This window comes from Trachemys scripta, chromosome 15 (assembly GCF_013100865.1).
Source record: "Trachemys scripta elegans isolate TJP31775 chromosome 15, CAS_Tse_1.0, whole genome shotgun sequence".
Lineage (NCBI taxonomy): Eukaryota > Metazoa > Chordata > Testudines > Emydidae > Trachemys > Trachemys scripta.
In genome coordinates this window covers 17,714,631-17,738,969 of record NC_048312.1, presented here as the reverse complement: position 1 = coordinate 17,738,969, position 24,339 = coordinate 17,714,631, and the positions used below count along the sequence as shown (strand labels likewise).

Here is a 24,339-nt window from a genome sequence, read left to right as displayed (position 1 = left end):
CTAGACCACGCGCTCCCTTGTCTCGCGCTCTCCCCCAACAAAAGAGGAGGAGGAAGGGGGATGTGGCGTCGCGCGCTTGAGTCTCGCGCTTTCCCGGGGGTTGACTGGTGGAGCGCGCTGGCTCTCACGCTCTCCCCCTACCGGCACACGCGCGCGCGTTCTGATTGGCCGCAGCCAACGTTCTTCGGAGACGGTTTAACTGCAGCAGCGAGGTTCAGTGAGAGGAAAACAAAACAAAGGAGCGTAGCGGCGCGGGCGCCGGGATGCCTCGGCCACCTCTCAGTCCCGAGGGGAGGAGACCCGGGCCTGGCCCCCGGCTCCCCTGATGACCCTGGGCGCTGCAGCCGCCGCGGGGAAGACGCCCCTGAGCCTGGGGAGGGGGAAGGACCCCCCCCCCGGGCGCACGCAGAGCCGCCACCTGAGCGGGGCATGAGGGGCCACTGCCACTAGACCCTCTCCTCGCCCCAGCTGGCAGCGACGGAGGCTGCTCCTTCCCCGTGCCAAGCCAGCCCCCCACGGAGGGAGGGAAGGGGGGGCCACAGCTGCGCGGAACCCGCGGGGGTCCGGCCCGGGCAGCGGAGCCGCCGGTGAGTACCCAGCCCGCGCAGCGAACCAGGCAACAGCTCCCCCAACCCGAGGGACCCTCCCCCGCTTGGCCACTGCCGCCCCACTCGGTAGCCAGCCGCGGCGTTTCCTCCCCGCGCCTCAAGGACCCGGCGGCGGCTTTCGGTGTCGGCGAGGCGGGAAGCAGAGGCAACTTTCCTGGCTTGGCCCGGGCTCTATTTATAGCGCCTGGAAGTGACGGCAGCGCTGCCCCGGCCGGCTGCAGCCGCCGTGTTACCGGGCGGATTGTGAGGCTTTGCATTGCTGCGGGGGCAGCAGACCAGACGGCGCTGCGGGTCCAGAGGGCGGCTAGCCCCTTCCCAGCCGGGCTGATCCCCGACCCCTTCGCCTCCCCCTGTCCCAGCGCCGCGCCTCCCCTGCTGGAGCGGGCTAACTCGGCCAAACCCCGCCGGCAGGCGCCTGCCAGCCGCGGGGCTTTGTTTGTAAACAGTGGGGGACGCGTCGAGCCCTTTCCAAGGTCCTGTGGTGCGATCCGAGGCAGGCCGCGGCGCACAGGCGCTGTGGGGATCGCTGCTGGGGCCGGAGGTCGCTTGGCCGGACTGCAGAGCCCTGACGGATTAGGATCTCCCCTACCTTGCATGCAAAGCCCTGTGAAATCTCCCCCCTCCCCCACCTGCTGCTGCTGAACAGTGCCCAGGGCTGAGCGCGGGCAGGCGGCAGGGCTGGTCTCTGTTTACAAGGCAGAGCAGAGCGTTCTCCTGCTCGCTGCGGCGGCTGCGAGGAAAAGTTACATTGTCCTGTCAGCCTCGGAGATACTGTTGCAAACGAAAAGCGGCACCATTGACGGAGGTAGCTTTGCGCGCTGATACTGAGGATGGAAACTCATTTGCAAAACGAGCTTGAAATGGGAACAGACGAATAATCGCTTACTATTTAAAACTTTCCAGTAGGGAAACCAAGATCGATCTGTGGAGGTAACTTTCAGCTTCATTATGTTTATTTTAATTTATCCATACACTGGCTACTAAAAATCAGTAATGAGATTTAAGAATTGTCGATATGATATATATTGCAGAGTGTTTGCTTGATCTGAAAACATGGAACTGTATCTGATTAAATTGACTTACACTTTCCTGCATTTCTTTTTTTAAATGAATTCGAATCTTAGTTTATGTGTATTTAAAACAAAAACAAGAAAAACCCTGTCGGGCTTGTTGGTGCCAGACAAAACATTCATTTCCCCCATTTTTGTATTGAATGGATTAGGAGAGAGGCCCCTTAAATAGTCAGGTGCCTTGAGTTAACTATTTTCTACTTTATTTTATTTTTGTCATTACAATTCCTGGTGTGACTCTTGAGTTGATCTTACTAAGAGGGAAAACTGCCTAGACAGTCATTCAACTGAATTAACTATTAAGTTGTCAAGAAACCGATATATTTTGGTTGACTTAATATATCTAACTTAGCTATGAATTTCTTAAGGACTGGGAATTTTAGTCTGTAGTTGCCTTGTTGCTGATGTCGGGGCCAAACTTAAATACATTTCAAATCAAGAATAGATTTGCTAAGTCTCTTTTAAAGAACGAAAGAGGAGTCAGTGGTTTACACACAACTCTATAAGGTAACCTCTCCAAAAAATAAGCTGTTAGGAATAACACTGAGAAATGCTGTGAAGATGGCGTATTTATTAAATGTTAAAAGCTTTGAATAGCTAGCTATAGGTCAGCTGCTAACCTTGTTAAACAAGATTTGATTAAAATGTTCAGTTACCTAGATCTGAAATTCCAGTACTCATGTCCGTTACCTGGTGGATAATAGTACTGTCCTTAGACTGCATCTGCTTTAACATGCTTCCTCTCATTGTTTGTTTACACATCCGGGAGCATGGTTGGGGACTGCCCACTTCATTACGATTGGCTGATACTTGGCTACCAAATTTGGACATCCCATTCAGTGATGTCATGCTGCTCGATGGCAGCAAAACTGAAATTACTTGATGGAAATATATGAATTGTAAGTTCAGATTTAAATGCTAAGTTTCTTTGTTCAAGAAGTTAACATGTTTTAAGAATTGTAAACGTTGTCAGCCTCCACTAACAGAGGGATCGAGAAGCAATGTCAGTAGATTGTAAATACCAAGGTGAAACTGAGAATTATTTTTAACCCAATGTGATATATGCCATCATGTGCCAGCAGTGCCCCCTTTGCCATATACATTGGCCAAACCGGACAGTCTCTATGCAAAAGAATAAATGGACACAAATCAGACGTCAAGAATTATAACATTCACAAACCAGTCGGAGAACACTTCAGCCTCCCTGGACACTCAATTACAGACCTAAAAGTCGCAATTCTGCAACAAAAAAACTTCAAAAACAGACTCCAATGAGAAACTGCAGAACTGGAATTAATTTGCAAACTGGACACCATTAAATTAGGCTTGAATAGAGACGGGGAGTGGATGGGTCATTACACAAACTAAAAACTATTTTCCCCATGTTAATTTTTCCCCACCTTTTTTACTCACACTTTCTTGTCAATTGTTTGAAATTGGCCATCCTGATTATCACTACAAAAGTTTTTTTTTTTCTCCTGCTGATAATAGCCCACCTTAATTAATTAGTCTCGTTAGACTTGGTATGGCAACCCCATTTTTTCATGTTCTCACTGTGTGTGTGTGTGTGTGTGTGTGTATAGATATATCTTTCTACTGTATTTTCTACTGCATGCATCTGATGAAGTGGGTTTTAGCCCACGAAAGCTTATGCCCAAATAAATTTGTTAGTCTCTAAGGTGCCACAAGTAGTCCTCGTTCTTTTTGCTGATACAGACTAACACGGCTACCACTCTGAAACCTTTAAAATGTTATAACTTAGAGAATTTTTCACTAGTTTTTGAAGCTCCATCTCCTACACCACACCCTCCAACATTCACTCTAATACTTAAATTTATTTTGTTTTTAATGCTTTTGACTAGTAAGAATCATTCCTCTTAACTCTGAACCCTTTTGCAACTGGCCCTCTTATTTCTGTTGCCAGATAATTGTGCAGAGTTGAGCTATTAACCCATAAGCAGACATTTAAAGTATGTTTGGATACTGTTGAGATTGTTTGACTCCTAGATTTTGTCATGGTGTTTGTATGTGCTCATCAACACCAAGCATAGTTTATGCATGGTATCTAAGAGTTGTAACTTTTGACACTACCAGGATTTTATCACTACTTTTGATACAACCAGGAGGAAGGTAAAATGCTGAATATCTTTGATCCTGATGAATTTTATAAATATAATTATCAGTAACCTAGAACAAGCAACTAACTTTTGGAGTATCTTTAAGGCTAGTACTTCCTGAGTCATATATGCAATAGTTTAAAAGATGGTTAGACTGTACATATTTGCAGACTTATTTTCTTGTATTATGCTTGTGGTTATTCTGTAATCTCTTGCTTTCCAATCAAGAAAAGAGGTTAAGTACTTCAGTATGTTCTTGGATTATTTGCTTGTTTTGGGACTGGGGGCTGTTTTCTAATTTTCATAATGTGTCATGGATACAATTTAATATTTTTCTCATTATATTTAGTGGCTTTTTTCTTTTTGACAGCAGAGAAATAGTGTGTTGAGTTATTTCAACAGGGAAAAATACACTGAAGTCATGTGGTTCCTGCATCTTGGCATCAGAGAAACAATTTCTATTTTAACTAGCAAGTAAAAGGTTTTGCTTTGAGGGTTATTATTTAATTCTCCATCTTTTCCCAACATGATTTATATTTTGAAAACTAGTGACAGTAAAATTCAGAACTCTCTTAAAGTCAGTCAGCTAATGCCTTCAGGGATATAGATAGTAAGCCTATAACCTAATATTCAGTCCCCTTTTTGACAACAGTTAAAATAGCTTGAGTTGGTAAAGTGCTTTTATGACAAATCTTATAAAAGGAATCTGGCAATTTTAAAAAAATTCATTCCACCTAACATTGAAGTTATGAGCTGTGTATAATTTTTTTAATGAGGAAACCCAAAATATATCAGGAGCAATGGTATTCTTTACTAATCATATATTGAATGTGTGCCCTAAGGCCCCAGTCAGGATATGGGGAGCACTGTGTTGTGAATTGTACTAACACTCAAGAAGACTGTTCCTGTCTGGAAGGGCATACAGCCTAAAAGCCACAAGGCCAAATAAATTGTTGGGGGGAGGGGAAGGGTTCAGGCTATATCATGATAGTTTACGTGCCTTTGTTACTTTATGTGTTAATGAGGGAGAATGGATGAGGGAAATAGATCAACAACACTCTTGAGGGTGGATATGAAGAGGATGAGAGTATGGTGTTATGGAGAGAGAAAGAAGGATGGCAGGGGAAATAAGACTGTTAACAGAGACACAGTGAGGGAGGAGTTGGAAGGAGGAGAAGGCAAACAGCCAGTCAGAAGAGACTGAAAGTGCAGATCTGATGACATCATTGCTGTCCAGTAACTGTGAAAATGCATTGCTGCAGCTCCTGCTTCCCAGAGGCCGGCCTGCAAGTGGCAAGCCTTTCCATCAGAAGTTCCTGCTATTCCTTCCCTAAACCCATATTGCCGGAGGGAAGGGCACATAGAGGCTGTTGTCTTGAATTGCACAGTTTGGAATCTGTGTAAAACTTCTCATTTTTTGACTTCAGAATTCTGTGTACATTCAGATTTTCAGGGCAACCTGTAGGTCATGGTCTTGGCTAGACATTTGTGGTGTAAGTAGCAATAATATGCAATTGTCATGGTTCTTGACAATCACTGCAGTTCAGAGACCTGTGGGAAGCTGCTCTGGAAACTGACCCTAGACATGTTTGGTTTTTTACTTCTTGGCACAGTTATGGGCAGTAGTGCTTTTTATCTGGCACTTTTTATCTGCAGGCTGAGGAAGAAAAAATTTCATTGACTTAGTTTAGGTTTGGAAGCTTGCCTTCCATTTTTTTGAAGCAACATATGAAGGGCTACTTTATGAGATGCAAAAAAACCTGTGGGGTGTCTCTTTTTGGAGATGAGAATATGGTTTTGCCAAAGGAGCTCTGGGAGGTCTTGGGAATGTTTTGAGGGCAACACTTCTTAATTGAAGGGTTAAAATGTCAAGTCTCTAACAAAAGACCTCCTTTACTCAGTTTCCATCACTTGGATTTAAAAGGCATGAAACTCAAACTAGAGTTTTAATAGAGTAGAAGGAATATTTTAAATTGGTTAACTTTCACTCTATTACCTCTTGTAATGTCATTATTTCACTAGTTCTTCAGTCATCATCCTAAGAGGCCTGATCCAAAACCCTACAATTTCTGTGTGTATTTTTTACTTTAGAAATTCAGATCCTGTTTAGTCTTAGAGACCTGGGCCCTGATACAGAGCCCAGACAGTGGTTTTGGATTAGGCCTAAAGTTTCCAAATCTGAGGGGGCAGGGATATGGACAACTTTCAGGGCTTCTTAAGAGGTCAGAGAGAAATGAGAGAGCAGAAGCCCCCCTGCCCTCCATTTGCAGGTTACTTTTACAAATGAAATCTGCAGAAATTGCCTTGGTCCCCTCCCCCCTACCTGGGAAAGTGGATTTTTCAAACCCTGATGGGTTTTTGAGGTGTGGTTTCTTTCTTTGCATATACATTGCACTTATCCATAGTAGCTTTCTGTAAATAGACTTCTAATACTGTCATTAGATCTTAAAATGCAGTGATATTTCAGGATGGCTATGCCAAGAGAATATAATGATGCCATAGTGATGTGCATTGTAGTTAATCATGTATTGAAACTGACCGGAGTAGTGGCCTACAATAAAGAATTTTTTGACACAAATCCTTGTCACTGGCAAAGATGGGGAAAGGAAATATAAAAATGTATGACAACTTAATAGATTTTTTTAGTAAAACATTTTACATTGGGGTTAGGTCTACAATATTGGTGTTTATCCATGTGTCTTCTTTGTCTAGATTTATTTCAAATATACCATCTTGGGCTCTGGATGCATGTTAGGCGAACATTCAAAAACTGTGAAATTAGTTACCTGCCAGATCCTTTCCATTCTTCAAACCTCCTCTTTCTCCACTCCTGCCCACCCTTAAAAACTCTTGGGGAAAACAGGTAGGCCTTGTTATGAACAGAGGACATGCCCTTATTGGCAACATGTTCCCGTTTAAATAAATAAATAAATAAATAAATGAAGTAATGTAGACATCCCTCTAAGTTTTTGTTGAGGACTGTTTCCTTCAGAGAATTCTATTTGTATAATTAACTGTAAGTCCTTTAATTTTATAAAATATGCACCCACACTTTTATTAGCTTGAGGTAAAAATTCAAAAAGAGCTGATGCGTGTGGTCTTTATACCTCCCGAAGCAGGCATTATATGTTCATATGGTTGTTTCTCAAGACAGTCTGATTTGTGATAATTTACTTATAAATTGCTTCCTTGAAGCAATCAGTAGAATACATGTAATTCAGGAGTGTAAACTTACATTTTGTGGCAATATGAGAAGTAAATCACCTTTCTGCATTTTGAAGTGTTAACAATATTTCAGGTGGTGCTGCTTTTCCAACAGTTAACTTTGCATTTTATTTTTTCAACTGCTTTAGTTATGTAAGGGTGGCTGGCTTCAAATGGAAAACACCTTGTCATGGTGGTCTCACATATGGTTTATGCTTGATATCATTTGTTTCATTCTTTTGTCAAACCAAATTTCATTTAGACCTATACAAAAATAGTTGGAGTTTTAGATGGTGGTTGATTATTTCTTCCATATAGCAGCTAGTGATGGGCTGATTAAACTTTTTGTTTGGGTTTTTTTTGGTTCATCAACCACAGATGAACAAATCAATTTTAGTTTCCAGCTATACTTAGGCTACTGCTTTGTTATTAACAGGAAAGAGTAGACTTTTTTTTTCTTCAACTCTCATATTATCTAGCTAGTAAACCGTACATGTGCTCTTTATTGTCACTTTTCATAAAGCTAATAGAAAAGACCACAAGTACAGTGAACTACATTGGCACTTTTATTTCAATACCTCTTGTATTGATCCATTGTACCTGCAGCATAATGATTGGTGGCATAATAGGTGATCTTTTGTACAGCATCACTGAATTAGTAGCCTTCATGCTTGGATTGTTCATTTGCTTTGAGTCACATAATATATTAAGTAATGTTTTAGTAAACAGATCTGTAGCTTGCAGATGCAAATTTTACTTTCAAGGTAGAAGATTATAGAAAAGTGTAGCCTTCATTTTTTGTATATTTATATAAAATGTCACAGTGTGTGTAATACGTTATTTCCTCTAAGGAGATCTGAGGATCAAGAATGTGTACAGCATTTTGAACTTAGAAAATAGAATTCTTAATATTTATGTAAAGGTTGTAAAATCTGTTCTCCGCTACTGAAATTTGTTAGATATTAAGATTATTTTGGTAGAGTAAGGGAAAAAAATAATAGTTGAAAGAACTGATTAGTCTTGGTGGACAGAAGACTGGTCTGAAAGACTCTAACTTTGTAGCTGGGGAATAGTCTGATCTCAAAATAGTGCAAATTTTTGGTCAGGATTTTATTGTGTATATGTATCACATTTGACTTCAAGTCCGGTGCTTGTGAAATGCCCTGGAAGTTGAAAAAATAGACACAACTCCCCACTGCCTGTGTGTTCTGGAGTTTAGCATGGGTTTATGAGTTTAGCAAGTGCAGGTTTCCCACACTATTGTCACTTCTTTTTTTAGTGTCTACCAAAGTTGTTGAAAAGCTAGTTCAGTCTCCATCCCTTTTAGTACTTTGCCTTTCTGCTGAGACTGCTAAACAAAGATGTCCATTGCGTTAGTGGGTTTTGGAGTTTTTTGAAGGGGAGATGGAGGTTAAAGTTCTGAAATCCAAGAGAATAGTTGAATGTATTTATAAGCTATTCCTGGCTTTTAAAAAGTTGTCTTCTCTGTTTACTTGCAGGTTGTGATTGTTTCTCTTGTGGCATCTGTGTGGAAAGTGCCACACACACTACAGAACAACAACGGCTTTTGCTTGCATTTTCCAGTGTTTTTTTTGTCAGCGAGTTCAGCAAAGTTGTAATTCTTCAAGTGCCAGCCCTGAGCTGAGTGAGGAGCCACCAGCAGAGATGGTAAAAATGACAAAATCAAAAACGTTCCAGGCTTACCTGCCGAACTGTCACCGAACCTACAGCTGTATCCACTGCAGAGCCCACCTAGCCAATCATGATGAATTGATTTCCAAGGCAAGTGATTTGTTTAGAGACTTCATGTGGGTTTTTTTTAACCAAAATTGTTGTCATTGGGTCAGTACTTCCAATACATAAGTGGTATAAATCTGATGCATACTTCAAAGTATCTTCCCAAGAGCTCCATTCTTGGGTCATAGATGCATTATACTGAGGAATGGATGTTTTCTAGAAACTTCGTGTAAAGCCCCATCATCGCAACCCCCCATAAATAACAGGTAGGTGCTACTTTTGAGATGTGCCTGATCTTTACCAGACTAGGACTAGATGTGATAAGTTTGCTAAGGAAGTAAACTGTCTGAAGGAAGTGTAGAGCTCAGGATTGGGAAATTATTCTTGTTAAATTGATTCAAAAGATTCATCTACTAGAGAGAGGTCACAAAATTAGCTGGTATTACACAATCCAGTGGATCAACATGAAGTCCATCACTACATTGTCTAAGCCTTTCCTTCTCTCTCATTAGTATATACCATCTGGTTAATTTGTGGAGCTTAAAAAACTGATTACTCTGAGGAATGTTCAAGCTCAAGTTTAAATTTCATAAAGAAATTCTGAAGCTTTTGAAATGATCTAGCCCTGTCCTTTATATCAATTGTTGAAAGAAACTAAGACTCCATAATCATGTAGTAAAATTTAATACCGAGGGAAAAATATAAAGTGACGGTGCTTTAAGTCAAATTAGGTTTCTGATGGAGCACCCTGTAAATATTTTCTAAGGAAAAAATTCAATTCAATTTTCAAACTTTGGGTTGTTGTTTTTTAATGGGTGTATGTTGGGGATGGGGGAAAGGATGGGACTTCCTCTGCTGATAGTGGTTGAGCCAGAGAACATCCTTCTTGAGGCCGTCCCTTATTTCTTCCCATCTTCTCTGTCCCCCACCATCATCCCCCTCTGTTGCTCCTGCCTGCTGGTATCTTTAGCAGCATTGAAGTAATTGAGGTAGTAAAAGCATTGAGGAGTCCCAGGAAGTAAAGAAGCCACTCCTTTTAAGTACCTTCAGTGTTCCCTAGTCCTCGGCAGAGGCCTGGGGAGTGAAGGAGGTTCCTTGGGCCACACACCCCTTTACCTGCACACTTCTGGCTCCAAACACAAATGCGAGCAATATTGCTTGTAGATATCCTCTTGCAGGCCTGCTCTTCTCCTCTTCCATTCCTCCTGTTCCTCTTCTCTTCTGTCCTCCCCCCCTCCCCCGACCAACACAGAAAAAACACACACACAAAAGAAAGGGTGAGTGATGTGCCGTGCTAATGCACAAAGCAGGAAGTGTGACTGATCAAATGCAAAACATTGAAACTGACTATATACAAAGTGCTGTCCAAAGCATACATTTATTAAATTCAGAAAAGATACAGGCTCTTTAGTTCTAGTAACCATAAATATTGCTTTTAAAAAAAACTGTAGGAAAATACAAGCAGAAATGTGACTCAAATTTCTTTTAATCACAAAGAAAAATATTAAGGTAAGAATCACCTTTTCTTCAACAACACTCCAATATAAATTTCAAGAAGGAGACATGACTTCATTATTCAACACGCACTGTAAGTAAGTGGAAGGTTAGATTTGAATAATTGAGGGGGGGGAATGTTTTCCAGATCTGTGGAGTTACTGGGAATTGTATTTCATACTAAACAAATGGAGGAGTATGGCAAACTTTACCAGCAAAGTTCAGAAAGAAAACTAGAACACTGAACTTTCAAGAAAAAAAATGAGATCCATCACATGTGGTTGGTATCTACCTTCTCATCCAGTAGACTTTTCTAGGGTAATCTAAATGTGGTGCAACAAGCTTTATAGTTTGACAGTATTAAGGTTTACCATAATTCCCAGACAAGCAGATAGGTATAAGGGTTTTGAAAGAGGTCTTGGTAATAAGAATATCTCTTGAATATATGCTCCAGTTGGATCATAGGTTCATACTACAACTTTAAATTGTCTAGAAAGGATTAAAAACCTGAGACCGTAAAAGTTTGAAGAGGGGTTATTGAGCATATGGAGATTTAAAAAAAAAAAATGTAAGTCCTGTGTGTTCAGATAAATTTAGCCTAAGAAATGTCTTCCAGACAGGAAGGATTCGGGTATATAATATAAAGTCTCTTGTTTAATACTGGTTTCCTATTCTCCAGTGAAGTTTTCTCTAAACCAAGCTACCAAACTTTTAAATGTTTGCAGATTGGCAAGTCAGCAAAAACACATTTATGGCCAACATTCCCTAAACTCTGAGTTTCCTGCCTTTTTTTTATGTTGTGTGTCAGATCTAGAAATGCATTAAATTTGAGTTATTTTAGCTTGTAAATAAAAATGTACTTGATTCTTTGCTGCTTTCTGACATACTGTACTGCTATAGTTGGGACCTGGGCAATAAAGGCAAATGAAAGGGAAAATGTTCAATTATTTAAAGCTCAGCATGTGTGAGAGAGATTTTGTAAGAGTGCATAGAGAAATATAATGTTGTGTGAACACTTCTACATTTGAGGGGGTGTTTCTTTCAGCACAGAGTATTAATTCCTAATGTGGAATCTTGTAACCTGTAAGCCTCTACGACACATAGTGCACCCACTGGGAAAATGAAGAGTTCACTACTAACTTAAAAAAAACAACTGTAATTGTACTGTTAGAATATTAACCTTCAATGCTATCTTAAAACAGACCATTAACATACTTGAATTATATATTTAGGCACTGTATTTAGAATTATACCCAAGCATAATTGGTAGTTGTAACTCTGAATTTTCTTCTGTCATTCTTGCAAACTGTCCCTCCTTCCTGGATCTCCTCTCCAATGCAGTGCACTCTTAAAACATGTATTCATTAAAAATAATGGGAACATGAATATATCTGGTGTGTGTGGCAACAGTTGAAGATATTTAAAGAAAAAAATACTTTAAATAATAAAAGGCAATGGGGTGATTCTGTACTCCAGAGACTGTTGGTATACATTTGCCATCTGAAGCAAAAATATTTGACTTTGATTGTATAGAATTGCAATAAATAAATATGCTGTACTGCAGTCTATGAATTGTATTGAAAAATAGTACTTTGAAATCCGAAGAAAAGAGTGCATGACTTAAAAACCAACCATTAAAATTGTCACTTCCTCATTAATAGAAAACTAAATGTAAGCTATCATTTTATGAATACTACTCAGTTGTGGATATAACATGAGATGTTAGACTGTTTAGATTAGAAGGAATAATGGTTTAACCCTTATGCTGTCTGCTCCAACATTTCTTTTCTGAGAACATATTTTGAAGTGATCCATTGGAAGCATGTAGATGTTTGTGCTGTCTTAGCATGTATTAAAAAAAGACTGTAAAGGAGACCTTGTAAACCTGCCCCTGCTGGTTTTTTGTATTGAAATTTTCTGGTTGTGACTTTCTGTTCTTTCTTAAGTACTAGAACTCATGGGATTATGATGTTTCAAGAGACTGAAACAAGGAAATTGGTGATGGGGAGAAGATAAATCGCTGAACTTTTTTTTCTTTTTTCTTTTGAGACTTATTTTTAACTTTAGAGAAAAGCTAGCCTAGCAAGAGATTCTGTCTCCCTGTTGCTTCTGTTCAGGGCTACGCAATCCTACTCCAGATTGCTTGTTTTCCAAGGCTTCCTCAGTTGAAAACAGGACAAGCGAGACTTGATAATCCAAACACAGCACTTTCTAAACTGCTCTGTAGTGCTGGTGGTTCTTGTTTCCAGCAGAGATAAATACTTATTAGAGGAGACTGTGAAATGTCTTGTCCTTTTTAAAAAAATCAAATAAAGACAGCTATACAGTAACTCCTCGCTTAACGTTGTAGTTATGTTCCTGAAAAATGCAACTTTAAGTGAAACAACCTAGTGAGGAGGGCTTTAAACTAGGTTCGACGGGGACAGGTGAGCAAAGCCCACAGGTAAGTGGGGAACATGGAGACCGGGGAGATGGGTCGGAAACGAGAGGGAGTGTGGGCTATATTGGCAGAGAGAAAGGAGAGTCAGGACAAAACCGGGAGGAAAGATCAAACCAGTATCTTAGATGCGTATATACAAATGCGAGAAGTATGGGGAATAAGCAGGAAGAACTGGAAGTGCTAATAAATAAATACAACTATGACATTGTTGGCATCACTGAAACTTGGTGGGATAATACACATGATTGGAATGTTGGTGTGGATGGGTACAGCTTGCTCAGGAAGGATAGACAGGGGAAAAAGGGAGGAGGTGTTGCCTTATATATTAAAAATGTACACACTTGGACTGAGGTAGAGATGGACATAGGAGACGGAAGTGTTGAGAGTCTCTGGGTTAGGCTTAAAGGGGCAAAAAACAAGGGAGATGTCCTGCTAGGAGTCTACTACAGGCCACCTAACCAGGTGGAAGAAGTGGATGAGGCTTTTTTCAAGCAACTAACAAAATCATCCAAAGCCCAAGATTTGGTGGTGATGGGGGACTTCAACTATCTGGATATATGTTGGGAGAATAACACAGCGGGGCACAGACTATCCAACAAATTCTTGGACTGCATTGGGGACAACTTTTTATTTCAGAAGGTTGAAAAAGCTACTAGGGGGGAAGCTGTTCTAGACTTGATTTTAACAAATAGGGAGGAACTCGTTGAGAATGTGAAAGTAGAAGGCAGCCTGCGTGAAAGTGATCATGAAATCATAGAGTTTGCAATTCTAAGGAAGGGTAGAAGGGAGAACAGCAAAATAGAGACAATGGATTTCAGGAAGGCAGATTTTGGGAAGCTCAGAGAGCTGATGGGTAAAGTCCCATGGGAATCAAGACTGAGGGGAAAAACAACTGAGGAGAGTTGGCAGTTTTTCAAAGGGACACTATTAAGGGCCCAAAAGCAAGCTATTCCGCTGGTTAGGAAAGATAGAAAATGTGGCAAAAGACCACCTTGGCTTAACCACGAGATCTTGCACGGTCTAAAAAATAAAAAGGAGTCATATAAAAAATGGAAACTAGGACAGATTACAAAGGATGAATATAGGCAAACAACACAGGAATGCAGGGGCAAGATTAGAAAGGCAAAGGCACAAAATGAGCTCAAACTAGCTACGGGAATAAAAGGAAACAAGAAGACTTTTTATCAATACATTAGAAGCAAGAGGAAGACCAAAGACAGGGTAGGTCCACTGCTTAGTGAAGAGGGAGAAACAGTAACAGGAAACTTGGAAATGGCAGAGATGCTTAATGACTTCTTTGTTTCGGTCTTCACCGAGAAGTCTGAAGGAATGCCTAACATAGTGAATGCTAATGGGAAGGGGGTAGGTTTAGCGGATAAAATAAAAAAAAAACAAGTTAAAAATCACTTAGAAAAGTTAGATGCCTGCAAGTCACACGGGCCTGATGAAATGCATCCTAGAATACTCAAGGAGCTAATAGAGGAGGTATCTGAGCCTCTAGCTATTATCTTTGGAAAGTCATGGGAGACGGGAGAGATTCCAGAAGACTGGAAAAGGGCAAATATAGTGCCCATCTATAAAAAGGGAAATAAAAACAACCCAGGTAACTACAGACCAGTTAGTTTAACTTCTGTGCCAGGGAAGATAATGGAGCAAGTAATTAAGGAAATCATCTGCAAACACTTGGAAGGTGGTAAGGTGATAGGGAACAGCCAGCATGGATTTGTGAAGAACAAATCATGTCAAACCAATCTGATAGCTTTCTTTGATAGGATAACGAGCCTTGTGGATAAGGGTGAAGCGGTGGATGTGGTATACCTAGACTTTAGTAAGGCATTTGATACGGTCTCGCATGATATTCTTATCGATAAACTAGGCAAATACAAATTAGATGGGGCTACTATAAGGTGGGTGCATAACTGGCTGGATAACCGTACTCAGAGAGTTATTAATGGTTCCCAATCCTGCTGGAAAGGCGTAACGAGTGGGGTTCCGCAGGGGTCTGTTTTGGGACCGGCTCTGTTCAATATCTTCATCAACGACTTAGATATTGGCATAGAAAGTACGCTTATTAAGTTTGCGGATGATACCAAACTGGGAGGGATTGCAACTACTTTGGAGGACAGGGTCATAATTCAAAATGATCTGGACAAATTGGAGAAATGGGCTGAGGTAAACAGGATGAAGTTTAACAAAGACAAATGCAAAGTGCTCCACTTAGGAAGGAAAAATCAATTTCACACATACAGAATGGGAAAAGACTGTCTAGGAAGGAGTACGGCAGAAAGGGATCTAGGGGTTATAGTGGACCACAAGCTAAATATGAGTCAACAGTGTGATGCTGTTGCAAAAAAAGCAAACATGATTCTGGGATGCATTAACAGGTGTGTTGTGAGCAAGACACGAGAAGTCATTCTTCCGCTCTACTCTGCTCTGGTTAGGCCTCAGCTGGAGTATTGTGTCCAGTTCTGGGCGCCGCATTTTAAAAAAGATGTCGAGAAATTGGAAAGGGTCCAAAGAAGAGCAACAAGAATGATTAAAGGTCTTGAGAACATGACCTATGAAGGAAGGCTGAAAGAACTGGGTTTGTTTAGTTTGGAAAAGAGAAGACTGAGAGGGGACATGATAGCAGTTTTCAGGTATCTAAAAGGGTGTCATAAGGAGGAGGGAGAGAACTTGTTCACCTTAGCCTCTAAGGATAGAACCAGAAACAATGGGTTTAAACTGCAGCAAGGGAGGTCTAGGTTGGACATTAGGAAAAAGTTCCTAACTGTCAGGGTGGTTAAACACTGGAACAAATTGCCTAGGGAGGTTGTGGAATCTCCGTCTCTGGAGATATTTAAGAGTAGGTTAGATAAATGTCTATCAGGGATGGTCTAGACAGTATTTGGTCCTGCCATGCGGGCAGGGGACTGGACTCGATGACCTCTCGAGGTCCCTTCCAGTCCTATAATCTATGAATCTATAAGTGAATGCAGTTTCCCCATAAGAATTAATGGGTTAGGTTCCAGGGAATTTTTTTTCACCAGATAAAAGACTACACACACACACACACTATAAGTTTTAAACAAACCAATGATGATTGTGAAGCTTGGTTGAGGTGGTGAAGTCAGAGGGTGGGATATTTCCCAGGGAATGCCTTACTGCTAAATGATGAACTAGTACTCTGCTGAGCCCTCAAGGGTTAACACATTGTTGTTAATGTAGCCTCACACTCTACAAGACAGCACAAATGGAGAGAGGGGAGACAGCATGGCAGACAGAGACAGAGAGAGACACCTTGTGTGTGAGCAAAAGAGATGTGCATTGCTCCTTTAAGTACGCTGACCCCACTCTAAGTACATTGCCTTTTTAAGTAGATCAGCAAGTTGAAACAGCAGCTGCTGCCAGCAAGCTCCCTCTGTACTGAGCCCTGTCATATCCCCCCTGCTCTATGGACATGGGGTAAGTGGGGAGCAGGGGGGAGGGGGACACCCTAACATTAGCCCCCCCTCTTCCACACCTCCCTCGCGTAGCAAGCAGGAGGCTCTGGGGAGCAATTCCAAGGCAGAGAGCAGAAGCAGCATATGGCAGTGGGGGAAGGGACAGCTGATAGCCTGCTGGGCAGCTGCTGCACAGGGAACTTAGGGGAGTGGGGAGCTGATAGGGGGGCTGCCGGTCCACCTTGGTTCCAAGCCCCCACCAGCTAGCTCCACCAGGCTGCTCTTTCTGCAAGCAGTGGACAAAGCAGGCGGCTGCCAAACAATGTTATAAGGGAGCATTGCGCAACTTTGAACAAGCATGTTCTCTAATTGATCAGCAATGAAACAATGTTAACCGGGACGACTTTAAGTGAGGAGTTACTGTATTTAATTTCCTATTACTTTTTCATAGGTAATCAATTTATTATAGCTTCCACAGTAATGCTTCTTAATACAAAATGGGAGGGAAGGTGGTCCATGCTATGAAACACTTAGGGATCCCTACTCTAAGGTGTTAGAGTGCCGTGGTGGTAGTTGTAGTTTTTGTTTGTTTTTAAATTCAGCCCTTCTGTCATAGAAAAACTAAAAAACCTAAACACTTTCCCTCCCTACAGGCCTCTCTTAAGTTACGGTGTGGCAAAAAATAGTTTTTTGTAGTTTACATTTCCTCTAGCTCTAGACAGCTATAATGTATTTCTGAAGTGGCTTTGTCTTATATAAAAATAATTCTAACTCTAACTTTCTCAGTTTATTCTGATTGAGATGCTATACTTGTTAACCAAAAGCTGAATTACCCTCCCTCCCCCCCCGCCAAAAAAAAAGAGCCATTTTTAAACGTTTTCTAATTTTAAGACAAACTTCCTCTTCTCCAAATACAAAAACAGCAAGCATACTCCCTCCTTTCTTTTTGCTAAAGCCTATCTGCCAACCTTCACTGGAGGATTGTGTCCTCCTTTGTGCTGTAAGCAGTCAGCTGAAACAGTTGCCAGTTAGGAAAGCAGTACTAAAATGATTTACTCCTTCATTTTACTGCCAACAGTTCTGCCAGTCCACTCTGGACAGTATTTTCCTGCCTTTTGGCCTATAGAAAGTTCTACATCAATATCTTCCCCCTTCCTCCCTACCCCCTTGGCCACCTTTCAGTAGAATATGCTAATTTTTGAGAGGCACTAGCAACTACCTATAAAAACAAAAATTATATTGGTTTTTATTCAGCTTTGAACATTACTTTTCGGGGGAGGGGTGGGCATTCAGACAGTGAAGCATTCTTCTGTCAACTGCTCCAGTAATGAGTCCTTTAGCTATACAGTGGCTGTTGGAAACACACACAAACAAGGACAATCTCTGCAAAGCCAAAGAAATCTAAGATGCCCAGCATGTGGGTATCAGTTGCCCGCTTTACAGGTTATGCAAACCTTTTCCATTAGAAAGAGGAACACCCAACAGAGGCTATCTTCAGAGAAACCACAAAGCTGTCCTTACTCCAAATCTCATAGACATGTAGAAGACCAGATAGATAAGGCCCCTTGACAGGCAACATCCCAACACAGATGACTCAAGCCACCAATGATATGGTAAGCAAGCACTCTTTTAATGATCTAGAGACCAGAATGCTTTAGTAGTTTGCCTTATGAAGTACTTACGTAGATTGAGACCATCTTTGGGTGTAGTTTTATTTAAGTAGTCTCCCTCCGTACAGCCTATGGAAAACTTGAATTAGCCACAGCCTTCTTTGAAATCCAAATCAAATTAGATGCTCATGACTAGTAGAGCAGTCTTGATGCTGGGTTCTTCATTCTAATCTTCCTTCTCTGTATGTTCTCTTCCCTGTGTCCCTCCCCCTCCCCCTGCAATCTTCTTCGTGATGCTGGGGGTGGGGAGGAGAATCCAGAATTTAAAATTGGTCAGAAAAATCTTAATCTCTAACTGTCTTTTCCACCTTCTTTACTGAGGAAAGTAATTTTATTGACTAGGCCAAGAGCAGTCTCAGGATAGACTATTTTGAGGAGAGGGTTGGGTTGGGTGTTTTTTTTTTTTTTAAATGTGTGTTTGCGTGCACAATAATGGTTAATCCTGACCTCTGAGCAAAACAGGACTTGTCTTTTTCCGTCCTTATAGTGTACAAGAAATGCCTGAAAAATTCTCCTCTTCCCCCCCCCCATCTATTTTAAAATATGTATATATTTTCTCTTTATTATTTATTCATTTTAAAACAGTATATTTAACACTGTCTATCTTTAAAGACTGGTGACTGGAGAAGTAGTGCTATCACAAGCCCTAAGAGTGCAAGTTCTTTAAGTGACAGGGGAAGGGATATTTTTAGTGTATTTTAAACTTTGTTTTTTGTTAATTCCCATTAAAATTCAGTGACTGCCTTTTTAATAAAGGAAAATTGTGTTTAAAAGGTGTGATACCTTGTCTTTTAAGTTACTGCTTTAGAGCTCACAAACATTTTGAGGCCTCCCTGATATCCTTTAGCAAGACCAGTCTTGATACCTATGTCATTTCTAAGATTTTTATTTATTTATTTTTAAAGCAAGAAAAACAACTCAGAGTGGAGGGAGTGCCTTTCAGTATACTGCTTTAGTATGCAGTGCAAAAAAGGTGATACAAGCCCATTATTTGAAAAAAATCCTTTGGAGGGCATTGATTTCATTGAAGGTCTTGTAAAGAACTCTGAAAAGCAAATACTATAGGGCCAGCTCATATATAAAAGAAAAAAATCCCTTTTAATCAAAGGACACTAACAGGTGTGAATTGGGAGAGCCAAGCGAAACTGGCACTCTAATAGGCTGACCTTGAAACATTAAGTTGTTAAAAACAAGTTAGACCACATTCTAGCTAACGTAGATATGACTGACTTGCTCTTTTGGTCAAGGATATGCTGATCTTCTCCAGGGATGATCTTCCAAAAGACTAGAGTGACACAATAGAGAGGTCTTTCAAAACTTTAAGCTTCAGCTGTAGATTTTTAAACTTCAGTGGCTTCCACAAGACTAGTTACAGCCCTTCTCACCTTGTCTGGTGATTGTAAATACATTTGGAGATCAGTACATAAATGCCATTTTGAAGATGAGTGAGGAAAGGTGACAGAGCAAAGATGCTTTATTGAGGAACTTTCTTATTGATGTGGCTATGAAAAGCAGATGTCCACAAAAAATGGCTTTTAGCATGAGCTAAGATTATAGTAGGCAGAACTTTGGTGAAAACCTAGATGAAGCTTAGGTAAGCATGTCTCACCATCATCAAATGGAGTAATCAGACCATACACCTAGCTCAGATCTCTTCCCGTCAGCCAGTGTGGCAAACAAATTACCACAAGTTACCTGGAAAACAGAAGTGGCTAAAGGTTTTAAGCACTCTTCTAACCACTTCAATAGGAAGACAGAGTAATTGGTCTGTCCTTGGCTTTCAATCTGTAGCTATAGAGCTGGGCTATCTGATTAACTTGCACAGTGAATTAAATTACATCAGACTAACAGATATTGGATGTGAATGCTTACATTAATGTTTTGAAATTATTAATACTCCAAGAATGAAGTTCCTGGAATCTCCAGTTTCTTCTCCCACCCTTATAAAACACTTTGAAATCTTTGACGGAGGGCACAAGAACAAGAAATTCTGTGGGATCATACTCTTTGGAATTTCACACGTGCACAAACAAAAATGGAAGGCTTAATAGAAGCATGAAGAAGTACAAATTCCTGATGAAAATTTGAGAGACAAGGTGGGAGAGGTAATATCTTTTATTGGACCAACTTTGGTTGGTGAAAGACAAACATTCAAGCTTAAGCAGCTCTTCTTCAGGTCTGGGAAATGTACTCAGACTGTCACTCCTAAATGTAAGGTGGAACAGATTGTTTAGCATGAGTAGCACATATTTCAAGGGGCTGTTCAAGGTGAAGTGGTCCGTTAACACCCCTCCAGTCATCCTGCAGTCTGTTTCCCTCATCTCTATCGGTCCATAATCTTAGCAGACACTTATTGGTCTCCTAAGCAAAGATCCTAGAAAACATCTCCAGTATTTGTTGTGAATTTGGAAAAAAGCTCCTTAACCCACATCCATACTTTTAGCTTGGAATATTGATACATTTCCGTGAGAGGAAGGGCCTTCCTATCAATGGAAAGAATAGGAGCTGAAGGAATCTACAAGACCAGTCAGTCTCCTAGAGCCTCGATTTGACCTTCTGGGAGTGATGATCATGGGGCTATAGATAATTTCTTGGACCTTTCAACTGTTGCTATTATATAACAGGTGGTCTATTTGATCTCTTGGAAATATATAAGGAGAGTATTCTAAAGAGTTCTCCTGTTGTAGATCGAAGCAAGGATCATTAGCTCAGCCAGTGCATTCCTATAGGGTGAGGAAGCTCATGGAAAGAGATGTCCTGAACATAGCAAGTGCCTATTTCCAATGTCCATTCACAATGACACTGGATATATTGTCCAGTAGGAAGCATTTGGCCCTAGATCATCAAGGTATTTAGACACCTAACTTCTGTTGAAATCAATGGGAGTTAAGATCCTAAATAGCTTTGAGGATTTGGGCCTTAGAGCATTTCTCTACTGAAGGTGACAAGTTTTCTAATTAAATAGGTAGAAATAAAATTCATCCATAAGGGCAGTACACATGTAAGGGAAGACCAACCTAGTAGCAGACTGGTTAAGGAGGAGGACTATAATGTAAGGGAAATGTCCCAACAGACCACTATTAAATCAGTTATTCTGTAGGAGAAACCATAGGTAGACTTGTTTGATTCAAATGAAAATGTGATGAGTTTCTTAAGGACAAGTTATCACTGAAAAGGTCATGTCAACTTCTGTATGCTTTTTCATTCATCCAGGAAGATGGAACTGAGGGTAACAATAGATTTCCACTTGCTTAAAGATAAGGTTTTCTGGGAAAATAGGACTTTTTGTGGTAAAGCTGTTCAGGCTGACTGACAGATGAAATCTACTCATGGAAGACCTAGTACTCCATCAGAACCTACTCTTTCTCAAGATGGCTGCATGGTTGTTGAAAGAGAGACAGTGGGGAAAAAAGCAAGATTATTCTGATTACATAATAGACAATAGCTTTGTTTCTAGAAAATCATCTACAATGCCAGAATATACTAAGATTTGGAGATTTTTGTTTTTCTGCCATAAAGACAAGCCTGATTGCTGTCAGATCAATCATCAAGCTGATAATTTTACATGATTCAAATGGGCCCTCAATACTGCTTCTGCTAAGGTCTACGGGTTGAATATTTTCCTTTTCTGTTCAAGGCCAGCAAAATTAAGCAAAGATTCCCCATGTGAAGCATTGCTGAAAGACTAAATATAAAAACCTTCAAAAGCTTTTTTTGTGTACTCTTCTTGGAAGCTTAATTTTTGTTTTTAATCCTCCTAATTGTATCAATTTGAGCTGATTAGCTCAGTTTTACTTTATCTTCTGACTATCCAAACTGCCCTTTAGATACTCTTTGCTCAGGTATGCTTTGCTCTTGCAGTTGGTTGAACATCATTGTTGCATAAGACACAACAACAAGACAGTGATGTGAACATTTCCAGGAATCAGTACACTTTTTTTTTACTTCAGTGGAAGTTACTTGCATCTTCTGTTGGGAAAATAGGACCCTTGGATTTTATCCCAACGTGAATACAGAATTCAGTTCTTCCAAGGAATTAGTACTTCTACCCTACTATGGTTCATGAGAAGGAGAAGTCTTGGCAGAAATTAGATGTCAGGAAAACAGTTTTATCCTAAGTTATTTAGAAAGGCTGCTTTCTTCATTCTTTGCATTTTGGCTGGTGGGGGTGGGATGAGAATTTTCCCAAGTCTACTATTACAAAGTAAATGTGACATTTTAGAATGTTCCAAACCCAGAAGTTTATCTCTCCCCTCTTTTATGGCCTAAGGAATATTCTAAAAGATAATTGGTCACCTTGTGGGCTGAAAAGACCTCCTGTGCCTACTGAAAAAAATCCATAAAGGGCTCCATTCATAACATTCTAAACTGGAGTCTTCTGCCCCAGATGTCCCTTTTTGTGAAGAAAGGGAGACCTCTGTTTGTCAGAAGCATGACTTTAAATCCTCAAATCAATCTTTGGTTGATTCCTTCAAGGATTTATATAAATATATTGTGACAAAGTTCCTCCTCTATCTTGGTGGGTCCTGCCCTTATTGGCAGATTTTTCTTGCCTCATGGTGAATCTCTGTGGGTTGGGGAACAGCCCAGAGACCTTCCCGTCTGGAAGAACCCACAGTCCAGGTCAATTGGGAGGTTTGGGGGGAACCCAGGCGCGCCCTCTACTCCGGGTTCCAGCCTAGGGCCTGTGGACTGCAGCTGTCTATAGTGCCTCCTGTAACAGCTGTATGACTACTACAACTCCCTGGGCTACTTCCCCATGGCCTCCTCCAAACACCTTCCTTATTCTAACCACAGGACCTTCCTCCTGGTGTCTGATAACGCTTGTGCCCCTCAGTCCTCCAGCAGCACACCCTCTCAGCTCCTTGCGCCTCTTGCTCCCAGCTCATCACACTCGCACCACAAACTGAAGTGAGATCCTTTTAAAACCCAGGTGCCCTGATTAGCCTGCCTGCCTTAACTGGTTCTAGCAGGTTCCTGATTACTCTAGTGCAGCCCCTGCTCTGGTCACTCAGGGAACAGAAAACTACTCATCCAGTGATCAGTATATTTGCCCTCTACCAGACTCCTGTACCCCACTGGTCTGGGTCTGTCACATATCCCTCCCCCTGCTCAACGCCAAGGGGTTGGGCAGCTTGGGACGCCAGACAGTGCACACGTGACAAGCCATCGGCGTTGCCATGACGGCTCCCTGCTCTGTGTTGCACACGGTTCTTATCCCTCCAACCTTTCCAGGTCCATCTGGTCACCCTTGTGTTCTCCTTGTTCCGCTGCATCCATTGAAGAGGGGCATGGTCGGTCACGAGGACAAATCTGCACCTGAGCAGGTAGTAGCGCAATGTTTCCATGGTCCATTTTACAGCGAGGCATTCTCTCTCCACCACTGCATATTTTTGTTCCCTTGGAAGGAGTTTCTGACTGAGGTATAGAATTGGGTGTTCCTCCTCCCCGACCATCTGTGATAGAACGGCCCCCAACCCTACTTCCGATGCATCCGTCTGCAGGATAAACTCCTTGGTAAAATCAGGGGCTATCAGTACGGGGTTACTGCAGAGGGCAGTCCGTAGGTCTGTGAATGCTTCCTCTGCTGCGTCAGACCATCTCATCAGATCAGGTCCATGGGCTTTCACTGGGTCTGTCAGGGGGCTTGCTCTTGTGGCAAAATGGGGGATAAATCGTCGGTAATATCCCACCACACCTAGGAACGCCTGGACTTGTTTCTTGTGACTTGGTCGGGGCCAATTTTGGATGGCTTCTAACTTGCTCACTTGGGGTTTTACCAGACCTTTTCCCAGAGTGTAGCCAAGATATTTGGCCTCCGTAAACCCTACAGCGCACTTCGCAGGGTTTGCTGTAAGACCAGCTTGCCTGAAGGTATCGAGGACTGTCTCCACCTTTTCCAGGTGGGTTTCCCAGTCTAGGGTATGAATGACCACATCGTCCAAGTAGGCAGCAGTATAACTGTTATGCGGGTGTAATAGCTTGTCCATGAGGCGCTGGAAGGTAGCTGGGGCCCCATGTAGTCTAAAAGGGAGGATAGTATATTGAAAAAGACCCTCTGGTGTAGAGAACAGTCTTTTCCTTTGCGTCTTCTGCAAGGTGAATCTGCCAGTACCCCTTTGTCAAGTCTAGGGTAGTCAAGTACCGGGCATTACCCAGACGGTCCACTAGCTTATCTATGCGAGGTATGGGGTACGCGTCGAAGTGGGATACTTCGTTTAGTCGCCGGAAGTCGTTGCAAAATCTTGTGGTGCCATCAGGTTTGGGCACCAGCACGATTGGGCTGGACCACTGACTGTGGGATTCTTCGATGATCCCCAACTCCAGCATTTTTTTTTTTACTTCTGCTTTTATTTCCTCCCTTTTTGCTGCCAGCACCCGATAGGGCCTCATTGTTACTCTGGCCCCAGGGTTCGTGATGATGTGGTGATATGTCTCGGTTGTTCGACCTAGTTTTGTCGAGAACACATCTTGGTTCTGGAAGATCATCTCAGACACCTCATTCTTCTGGTCTGGTGTTAAATCGGGAGACACTCTCACCTGTTTGGAAGGCTTGTTTTCCTGGGTTAGGTCTTTT

The 24,339-nt window shown here is 41.6% G+C and overlaps 1 protein-coding gene across 6 annotated transcripts in view; it reads left to right on the top strand.

The window, feature by feature from the left end:
• The first annotated feature begins 595 nt into the window (after positions 1 to 595).
• Positions 596 to 24,339, top strand: part of YPEL1 (yippee like 1) — a 49,105-nt gene continuing 25,361 nt past the window's right edge. The window contains exons 1-2 of one of the 6 annotated variants that reach the window (XM_034790679.1): positions 596 to 1,538; positions 8,499 to 8,781. In XM_034790679.1, the coding sequence (XP_034646570.1) occupies positions 8,665 to 8,781 (117 nt within the window). In that variant the 5' untranslated portion in view covers positions 596 to 1,538; positions 8,499 to 8,664. Of the gene's footprint in view, positions 1,539 to 1,721; positions 2,578 to 6,505; positions 6,659 to 8,498; positions 10,325 to 17,562; positions 17,706 to 24,339 lie in introns of those variants that run through there. The other 5 variants (XM_034790680.1, XM_034790682.1, XM_034790683.1 and 2 more) reach the window with 5 other exon arrangements.